Source organism: Trichomycterus rosablanca, chromosome 11, assembly GCF_030014385.1.
Source record: "Trichomycterus rosablanca isolate fTriRos1 chromosome 11, fTriRos1.hap1, whole genome shotgun sequence".
In the NCBI taxonomy this organism is placed as follows: Eukaryota; Metazoa; Chordata; class Actinopteri; order Siluriformes; family Trichomycteridae; genus Trichomycterus; species Trichomycterus rosablanca.
This window is the reverse complement of record NC_085998.1, coordinates 37,572,187-37,583,141: the sequence shown is the minus strand read 5'-3', so window position 1 is coordinate 37,583,141 and position 10,955 is coordinate 37,572,187. Positions and strand designations below refer to the sequence as shown.

Here is a 10,955-nt window from a genome sequence, read left to right as displayed (position 1 = left end):
CTATAAACATCCATGGCTGTGTTTGTGGGAGGAAAGGCTGGATGGCATGTATGTATTCATTGATATCATTGATGCTGCAGCAGTGACTCCTGCTGTCTGGTCAAGTTGTGGTCAAATTTTGAAGTTTGTGGATTTTTCCCACCTAAAGCATCAAGTAAAGAATAAATGACCCTTGTTTTACTTCTGTAAAGTCTTCAGAAGGTTTATTTTGGTTGACCTCTGACCTGAGGAAGCTTTTGGGCCCCACTTCATCCCTGAGGTCATGAAGCACACTGACGGTAGCCTTGGTAGCCAGTTGCGCAGCCTCATTGTGGAGGTAATGGTGGGGGGAGAATAGCGGGGATGTGCTGTCCTTATTGATTCCACCCTCAGCTGCCTGGTGGCGACTGCTGTCCAGAACTCCACCGTGGCTGCATTTTCCTAAGGGGTGAAAATACAATCTTAGATAAAACATCTATAATCTATAAGCAAAAAAACATAAGGGCATCATACTTGTAGTGTTCTGTTTTCTTGTTATATACTGTAAATATAAAATGTAATGATCTATGAGCTGATCTATGAGTGAGTTACCTGCAGGTTTGACTGGGTAGGTACCAAAATATCCAGTGGTAAGGAGAGGCTCCGGTGGCCCTTTTACAAGCTCTTCCAGTAGATTACTATAGCAGCTGTATCGGTAACACGCAGCACAGGTAGGAGTGTCTTCTAAAACCAACAAAACATTTACATTCAGGCATTTATAAATGTATTTTACCAACAGCAAAAACAATATACACTGATCAGCCATAACATTAAAACCACCTCCTTGTTTCTACACTCACTGTCCATTTTATCAGCTCCACTTACCATATAGAAGCACTTTGTAGTTCTACAAATACTGACTGTAGTCCATCTGTATCTCTGCATGCTTTGTTAGCCCCCTTTCATGCTGTTCTTCAATGGTCAGGACCCCCACAGGACCACCACAGAGCAGGTATTATTTAGGTGGTGGATCATTTGCAGCACTGCAGTGACACTGACATGGTGGTGGTGTGTTAGTGTGTGTTGTGCTGGTATGAGTGGATCAGACACAGCAGCGCTGCTGGAGGTTTGTAAACACCTCACTGTCACTGCTGGACTGAGAATAGTCCACCAACCAAAAATATATCCAGCCAACAGCGCCCCGTAAGCAGCGTCCTGTGACCACTGATGAAGGTCTAGAAGATGATCGACTCAAACAGCAGCAATAGATGAGCGATCGTCTCTGACTTTACATCTACAAGGTGGACCGACTAGGTAGGAGTGTCTAATAGAGTGGACAGTGAGTGGACACGGTATTTAAAAACTCCAGCAGCGCTGCTGTGTCTGATCTACTCATACCAGCACAACACACACTAACACACCACCACCATGTCAGTGTCACTGCAGTGCTGAGAATGATCCACCACCTAAATAATACCTGCTCTGTGGTGGTCCTGTGGGGGTCCTGACCATTGAAGAACAGCATGAAAGCAGGCTAAAACGGTATGTAGAGAAACAGATGGACTACAGTCAGTAATTGTAAAACTACAAAGTGCTTCTATATGGTAAGTGGAGCTGATAAAATGGACAGTGAGAGTAGAAACGAGGAGGTGGTTTTAATGTTATGGCTGATCGATGTATGTATATATCAGTAATTTGAGGTTAGTGAGTTGATTTGTTGCTTTGTTATTGTTATGTTGCTCTGATCATTGTTACTCACCTGAGGCGACAGGTATTGCCAACATTCTGGGGTGCAGCAGATGAAGATACTCACTTTTCTGTCCCATTTCCACCCAGTTACTATGGCTATAAAAGTCCTAGATAAACACCCACACAACATGGATACCATTACAAGGTGCATTCATCATTTCTCTTCCTATTACTGAATGAAGAGCATCAAAACGGACTGGCTTGTTTACACTCATTCTGCTTATTACGTTATAAACATGCACCCAAGAGCCAGATCTTTACTTCTTACAAATGAAAACATGAAAGACTTCCTTGCTAAATGCTAGCATTCATTTTATGATGCTATGGTTTACAAACCCTGGGTCGCTATCCTTGGGTGGGTCTTAAACCAAAAAAAAATGGGTTGCAGAAAAAAAAAAAAAAAAAAAAAAAAAAAAACTCATTTTAACAGGTACTTAAAAACAAATAAACTTGTATACAAGCGCCCTCTTTTGGAGGCTTTACGTTACATTTTGTAAATCACTGTGGGATCAGATATTATCTAGAAGATATCTTCTAGATGTAACAAAAGAAATTTCCTGCAAAGGATCAATAAATAATCTATCTATCTATGTAAAAATAAAGATATAATCCAGAATTGTATTCATTGCTGAAAGATTATGGCAGATTATAAAGCAGAGGTCAGTTTATTCAGATCTGATATGAAGTAATTGAGCTGTAACGGACTGATGACCTGTCCGATGTGTTTCCTACTTTTCACCGGGTGAGATGGACCCACCGTGACCCTGGCTATGACTTCCTCCCTAGGACTTTAAAATTATAAGAAAGGAAGAGGATGAGAAGTGTGAACTGTGTAAGAAGATAAAGTCACTACAGCACATCCTCTCAGGATGTTTAGTCACACTTGGTGTGGGGAGATACAGATGGAGAAGCAAACATGAGGTTCATTGCAGAGGGAAAAAGCTACCCATCAAAGTCACACCAGAACCTTAAATACCTTTGGCATTAGCCGGAACATGGTGTCAGAACAAACCATAGCCACAAACACAAGCCCTGATGATGTTCTATGGACAGACCACCTGACTGAGCAACTGATTATTTTAGAAGTGACCATGCCCTTGGATACAAGGGTAGAGGAAGCCAATAAGGGTGAAGTACCAACCCCTCTTAGAGCAGAGGGAGGAAAAAGGATGGAGGAGCTCGTGTAGAAGTTGGGTGCAGATGATTTGAAACAGAATCTCTGTGGAAGATGCCAGGGACCTTGGAAGTAGTGTTCTATTAAATCCACTCACCTGTAGGGCATGGAAGAGTTGTCCCAGGTTGTATCTTGCACCCTGATAGTCGTTGTTCTTTGTTAGCAGGACAGTCTGTTTCCAGAGGTCCCGCAGCAGCTGTATGGCTTCTTCTACCCTCTCGGAGTCGAAGTGATACACTGGATCTGAGCGGGTGGTGCTCAGGAAGTCCATGGCAACGTTGGCATCTACCACCTCAGCCACAGCTCTCCAAAACGCCCGACCCAGATCTGCCTAAATTTAGCAAATAAGTTAATGAATTGCAAATGAGCTAGCATAAGATCGTCCATGTACTCTGCAGCATCAACTTACACCACCTACCTTTCCCTGATCATCGAAGTCCTGATCAGGCATCATGTAGAGAGTCTCCAGGGTCACGTTGATCACAGCCTGCTCCGTCATGTACTGGTGTGTGTGTGAATCCAAGGATAGCGTCAGAACTCTGGACCAGAAGTTGGGCAGAAAAGCGCTGCACAGTGACACACACTGAATCAGCAAAATGATCCATGTGTTGAGTCGGACTCCACCTCTCGCCATCGTTCTGCACTTTACAGCGCGAGAAGGGGTGAAATCCTCAGAGCTGTGAGAAAATAATAATAAAACGTTTAATTAGGCGTCAGCAAGTGCTTGTTTACCAGGGGTTCACCTATTTTCAGCACACAATATTGGCAATAAAATAGGTTTATTAAAAAGCTCGATCATTTTGGGTGATACTTGGTAGTATTACACCTTCCAGTATTGCACACCCACAGCCTCTTATGGAGGCTTTACGTTACATCTTGTCAACCACAGTGGAACCAGATTGCCACCAGTTTTATTAATGAAATATATTTCGTTTATATATATATATTTTTTTCTTTTATGCTGTACACATCTTATCACCTACACTTGGACGAGTGCAGTGCAGCTCAGCGTTGTGTACGGAGAGACACACCCTGAGAGCACTCTTTTCTCATCTCTGTGCAGGCGCCATCAATCAGTCAGCAGAGGTCGTAATTGCACCAGTTATGAGAGAGACCCCATCCGGTTTAGTCCCGCCAATTTCTGAACAACAGGTCAATCATTGTTCATGTGGCCGCTCAGCCTTAGACGGCAGGCAGAGCTGAGACTCGATACAACGTATTCGAGATCCCAGCTCCGGTTCCAGAGTGTGTTTTTACCGCTGCACCACCTGAACGGCAAGTATATTTTGTTTTGTGTTTCATTTTGATGCATTGTTTGTGTTGCCTGGGTGCGGGTAAAAATCATATGCAAAATGTGAGTCGCTTGAAAAAACAGTTTGAAAAACCCTGGCTTAGGCTGTGAGCGAAGCTCGTCAGCTGTAAATGTTATTGTGAAGTGAAAACATCTAGAAACAAAACCAAGGCTGAGGCTCATAGAATGTTACATAATGCTCACAGCCAATCCTTGGTTGCAGCCCTGATAACTAAGTTCACAAATGTATCATGAAGCTATGTCAGTGCAAGAATCGTTCATCAGGAGGTTCATAATTAGGGATTTATGGCTGAGCGATGGCACACAAGCCTAAAGTCATTAAGCAGAATGTTAAGCATCAAAAGTAAATCAAGAGAAAGCTACAGCTTATAAGTCAGAAAATTGCAGAGATAAATAACGCTCAGTGACGCAGTGAAGTCAGTGCAATCGTTTTATAGGAGCTGTTTAAGAAAAACACAGAAATAAGAGTTTCTGCCTGGTTTAGTGGTTAAAATCTAACCTGTGGTTAAGACTTCTTGTCTGTCAGTTCTTTTTTACAGGATGTGGTGAGACAGTGCATTGTTTTTGTGATCAGTATCAGACAAAAATGGTCAGAGAAACTATAATATAATCTAATATCTAATAAAAGACACTTGCTTTTGCAATAAAAGTTGCATTATACCGTTTGTCTTCATTAAAAGATAAATAGAAAGATAATACAAATGCAATCAGCTTGCAAGGAAATAGAATCATGCTTTGTTTTCAGCCCATATGCTCTATAAATATATGATGCAGGCAGATAGAAACATGGTCATACATTATTTTGACTAAATAAAAATAGAATAAGTATAAACTCTTAATGACTAAACATTATTCTTATTATCAGGTCAGTGCAGGATCATCCATAGTGTTTCTAAGATGTCGACTGTTCATTAGCAACATGTTCTGTTAACAATATTATAGTACTGTATTAAATTTACACCATTATTCATTTATTAATATTAGTTCTGTTTGATTTATGACATATTGTGCATGTTTACTAATGAAACTCATGCCTTAATGAACCTCTAAATAGCTGATCTGTGAAAAAACAGACAGAATAAACAAAATAATAATACAGATTTTTGCTCATGTTATAGAATATGTCTATATTAATCTTACCTCACATTCTGTGCTCTTGCCTCCCTCTCAGCTCTCACCAGGTTTTTGATTTTGTCCTCTATTTATTTATGTTGTGTCTATTTGAGAGCAGCTGAGTAACGTACGTGGTGTTCTTTGGTGTTTCATATCACGCAGTGAGATTGTATAGGAGTATCAGAGCGTGATACGCTGAAAAGAGAAGTGAGGGAACGGGTTCTCTCGAATTATTTTATCTTACACCATGGGCACAGTTATCAGTCAGAGCAGAGCTCTGTGGGTGGGTGTGTGAGCACGTGTGTGTGTGTATGTAAGTAAACCTAGACTTGAACATACAGTGGATTTGCTTAAAGTGGTTGTACATTAACACAGTATTTGTCGAGGTTGTATTTCTAAATCACTTGATTGTAAGCTCCGTTCTAACACGGTCTCAAGTCTGTTTAATCTTAGTCTTATCTTGGTCTCAGAAACAGAACAGCTACACTTATTTCTCTTGTAGATTGAAATGGTTTGTAATAATATTAACTTCTCTGCAGATCTAAACCAGTGCTAAGTTAATTACATAATATAAACCAGCATGTAATGGCAGTAGCCATGTTCCTTATGTGTTCTCATTTTAGCCACAATACAATCCTGCACTTGAGACATATGAAATATCAAGTGGGACGACATTTTTACTCCCATTCGTGCACTAATGATGAAATTTAAACTCTATAAAACACTATGACTATCACACTTTTTAGTATGTAGTGAACACTCACTCACTTTCTTAATCGCTTATTACGGGGGTGCTGGAGCCTATCCCAGCTTATCAGTGGGCGCAAGGCACACAGTAACACCCTGGACGGGGTGCCAGTCCATCACAGGGCAGACACACATACACACACACACACACACACACATTCATCTATAGGGCAATTCAGTGTCTCCAATCAACCTGACTGCATGTTTTTGGACTGTGGGAGGAAACCCACGCAGACACGGGGAGAACATGCAAACTCCACACAGAAAGGACCCGGACCGCCCCGCCTTGGGATCGAACCCAGGACCTTCTTGCTGTGAGGTGACAGTGCTACACACAGAGTGACTGTGCCGCCCCACTGAGCCACCGTGCCGCCATGTAGTGAACAACAAATCACATATATTATTTAGTCTCCTTGTAATTTAACATGTAAAACACAGTTTATTCAGGTTTACCTTTTAGTCTTTCCCAAAAAAGTTGCAACAGCCTTGATTTTGATAATAATGTTATATCCTCCAAGTGCATCTATCCACATCAGTTTACATGCACAGTGTCTTTTGACATTAGGCAAAACCCAGCATGGCTTACAGCCCCAATGCCATCTTTACAGAAAGGCACAGGAGTGGCAGCATCGTGTCGTGAGGTTGTTTTTGTCCTGTTCCTGTTGTCAGCTGCAGGGACTGGAAAACTGGTCAGGATTGAGACCATTATGGATCAAGCCAAATACAAGACAATCCTAGAACGCCTGTTCCAGACTGCAAGAGACCTGAGACTGGGACAGAGCTTTACCATCCAACATTACAACAACCTTTAGCATACCATTACTTAACATACTGCCAATGTGAAGAACAGCAAAACCAGGAACTCAGAACTTCTTATTCTGTAATTCTGTAGCAGTACTTAAAAATTCAGGTTCAGGAATATTGCCAAGATGAATCTGCAAAAATATCATCACTCGAATAGACAAATTTGATAAAGACATACATCTCAGAAAACTTGTGTGTCAATTTAGTACTGATTCAATATTAAATAATGGAAACTTATGTAGACGACATTAATGCATGAATGCACCTCACCTGTCATTCTCACATATCTTTCACCACTCTCCAAGATCCAGTCAGTAAACCGCTCTGTAGTTGCTTAAGTCTTACATATGATGACTCCTTGTTGTTTCATATCTACACTTAAACAGCAAAGTTTACACTTTTTTACAGTTAACACTAATACTGCACTAATTTAGTGTTAATTAAAATCCTAAATATATCCAGAAAAGCACGTTGTGAACGGTACTGCGGCGGATTGAGGTTGTGTCTGGATTAATGATGGGAATCCCAGTTGTCCTGTGTTCCCCTCGCACTTCTTATTCATCCCCCTTTCTCACCCTATTATTCTATGGTGCATTTACTCATTACAAAAGGATTGAATACATTAAGGGGCTGGTATGTCTGAAGCACAGGCCCACCCCCCAGTCTTTTAGTTCTGCACGAAAAACACATAGACATTTTACTGGTAACTTCTTTTTTTTTTTTTTACTATAGGGGGAAGAGTTACGGCCTGTTGCTATTCAACAACGATGCTGGAATTAGACTCCCAACAGTAGTGAGTTATGACGGGATAAAATAGTATCATGTTCAGTTTAAATGAGCAAATTTAGAAAGACAGAACACAATAATAGGGAAGCTTTTAATTAACAGTAAAGCCTGCAGAATAAACACAAGTGTGTTTGGGTCAATGGCATGCCGTCCATGTTTGTGAGAAAGTAAGTAAACATTTATTTATATAGCACTTTTCCAAGATACACTACAAAGTGCTTTACAGAAATGACAATAAAGATAAAAATATAATAAAATTAACACAATACAAATTACATTTCACACACAGTATCAAAATGACTAGATGTTTCCATCCACGAAGGGTAATGTGTACAAACTTGTCTTAAGCCTTTTTAAACAGCATCTTAGACCCAGGAGCCTAATATCCAAGGGCAAAATGTTCCATAACTTAGAAGCACAATCGCCTGTTTGTTTCCGCTCAGTTCTTGGGACTACTGAGTAACCTTGGCTGGAGTACCTCAGTGCCTTAGCATTCGAATACTGAACTAGCAACACTGATATACACTGACCAGCCATCTACCCTCACTGTCCATTTAATCATCTCCACTTACCAACTAGAAGCACTTTGTAGTTCTACAATTACTGACTGCAGTCTATCTGTTTCTCTACATACTTTGTTTGCCCCCTTTCATGCTGTTCATCAATGGTCAGGACCCCCACAGGACCACCACAGAGCAGGTATTATTTAGATGGTGGATCGTTCTCAGCACTGCAGTGACACTGACATGGTGGTGGTGTTTTAGTGTGTGTTGTGCTGGTATGAGTGGATAAGACACAGCAGCGCTGATGGAGTTTTTAAACACCTCACTGTCACTGCTGGACTGAGAATAGTCCACCAACCCAAAATATCCAGCCAACAGCACCCCATGGGCCTGTGAGCACTGATGGAGGTTTAGCGGATGACCAACTAGGTAGGAGTGTCTAATAGAGTGGACAGTGAGTAGACACGGTATTTAAAACCAGCACAACACACACTAACACACCACCACCATGTCAGTGTCACTGCAGTGCTGAGAATGATCCACCACCTAAATAATACCTGCTCTGTGGTGGTGCTGTGGGGGTCCTGATCATTGAAGAACAGGGTGAAAACAGGTTAAAAAAGAAATAGAGAAACAGATGGACTACAGTCAGTAAGTGAGTGTAGAAACAAGGAGGTGGTTTTAATGTTATGGCTGATCGATGTTTATGTCTTTATTTGTTTGTACTTTATGGCTTCATTATATTCTAGTTGGGATAGGATTTACGCCTCCCAAAAAAGGCAGGAACTCACCCTGAACTGGGTGTTTATTTATTGATAGGATACACTCATACACTGATTCTCTTTCTCTCTCTCTCTCTCTCTCTCTCTCTCACACACACACACACACACACATAATAAGGAACCTTCTAAACATATACATCTTTTTATTGTACTGTTTATGGTTAAACTGGTAACCATGTGAGGTGGTTTGAATCCAAGATGTTAAGGTTGTCTTTTTAAATAAAATTTAGTGGCATCATTTGACATTTTTGCCTGGTAAAATCAGTTTGAAAAGCTATAAAACAAATTCATTCATTTAGTCATTCTGTTTAGCCACCACTTTATCCTGGTCAGGGTCACAGTGGGTCAGATTAACTACCTTAAAAGGTAGGGAAACACTCCGGACAGGTCACCAGTCCATCACAGTGCACACACACTCATCATATAAGGTAAATGATACGCTTTTATTATTTTGATTTGCAACAGTTTGGGGAATACCCCTTTCTCTTTCAGCATAGATATGAAAGAGATCATTTTAAAACTGGTATGAATTAAACTTGACTTGCAAGCCAGGTCTTCTCTTCCATACCAGGGCCTGACCTCACTGACTGAATGGGCACAGATTTCCACAGACACACTCCAAGGTCTTGTAGAAAAGCTTCCCAGTGAAGAAGACCGGATGATATTAAACCTACAACGAAAAGAGGGAGAAATTTAATATTAATACCTGTGGTTTCAGAATGGGGTGTCCAACAAACTCATGGTCAGGTGTCCCAATAATCTTGTCCATATAGCGTATCGTACTGAGGATCAGTAAAGCCCTGGAGACCTATAGGATGGATGTATTAAGATTAATATTCTACAGAAGTTTATGTGTTGAATAAGGTAAACTGGATTACTGATTCAATTTGGTGAGGTTTGAGCAGCCAAGGATTGATATGGGTTAGGTTTCTGCTCGAGTGCCATGCTTTGTTTAATGTCCTGAAATAATTTACCATGACAAGTATGGAACAACAAAGACAATCCATGTACTGGCATTTCTGTGGACATTCTTGTTGAGGGGTCTCACTGCAGCTTCACCACTGTTCCCTGGTTTCATGTAAACATTGTAAACACTACAGACGGGTGTAACACAGGAAATGTGAATTCCTACTTGTTACTCAGCGCTTATGAGAAATGAGGAAGATTAGTCGCTATTCTTGTGACCATGCGTGTTATCTTCCTTTGGATCAGGATGTTCTACGTGACTCAACAAACTTTTTAGAACAAATCTGACGTAACAAGAAAACTGGCCCTTCCTTTACTATTCTGATTCATACAGACCCTTCATTACAACCTAGTTTTCCTACATTTGCGTCCTGTTTTCTTGGATCACTCACGGACACAAGAAGAACTCAGACAGTAATGTGGTGCATGTACTGTACACCCAATTTACCTGCCATATTACTATTCCAACCAAGACTTTCTGTTATAATTAAAACTGTGGTTTAGATACTGTTAGCTCAGCCAAATTTGTTGCACACCAGGAATCTGTAAAAGTTAAAAGTTTAATTATATTTTCTGTTTATCTGTATTGCTTTGCCTCTAGCTACTGTGTCTATGTTTTAATATGTGTTGTGGGGGCATGGATGTGGTCTTTTATTTCTGTGGACTGGAATTATGCATTTTCTACACCAGGGGGAGACAAAAGTTAATACTAGGTGAACATGTTTGGCGATTATAGTTGCAACTGAATTTGAGGTGTCAAGATTCAATAGAAATTGATTATAGTTGTCGTTATGCAGGGATACCAGTGCAAACCTCAAGCCTCCTGACACGTGAATACCCCCCTCTTTGCCCAATACTGTTTCATTTTCCCTATATATGGTACTACTTAGTGTCCCCTTTGGGCCTGTCTTAATCATTGCCAGACTAACTGGCTTACCAGTGTCACAGTTTGGAGCAGGCAATCCACATTTTGCATGTTTTTAAGAGATTGGGGGAAACCGAAGTACCCTAAGGAAACCCACCAGGATTCGGGGAGAACAGTGAGAACCTCACAGACAATG

The 10,955-nt window shown here is 40.8% G+C and overlaps 1 protein-coding gene across 1 annotated transcript in view; it reads right to left on the bottom strand.

Moving 5' to 3' along the window:
* The window catches only part of vwa7 (von Willebrand factor A domain containing 7), a 13,102-nt gene extending 9,587 nt beyond the window's left edge, over positions 1–3,515 (bottom strand). The window contains exons 1-5 of the mRNA XM_063004362.1: positions 3,300–3,515; positions 2,979–3,212; positions 1,718–1,814; positions 571–702; positions 225–420 (exon numbers count right to left, since the gene is read on the bottom strand). Coding sequence (XP_062860432.1) covers positions 225–420; positions 571–702; positions 1,718–1,814; positions 2,979–3,212; positions 3,300–3,515 — 875 coding nt within the window. The remainder of the gene's footprint in view (positions 1–224; positions 421–570; positions 703–1,717; positions 1,815–2,978; positions 3,213–3,299) is intronic.
* Between the last annotated feature and the right edge of the window lie 7,440 nt (positions 3,516–10,955).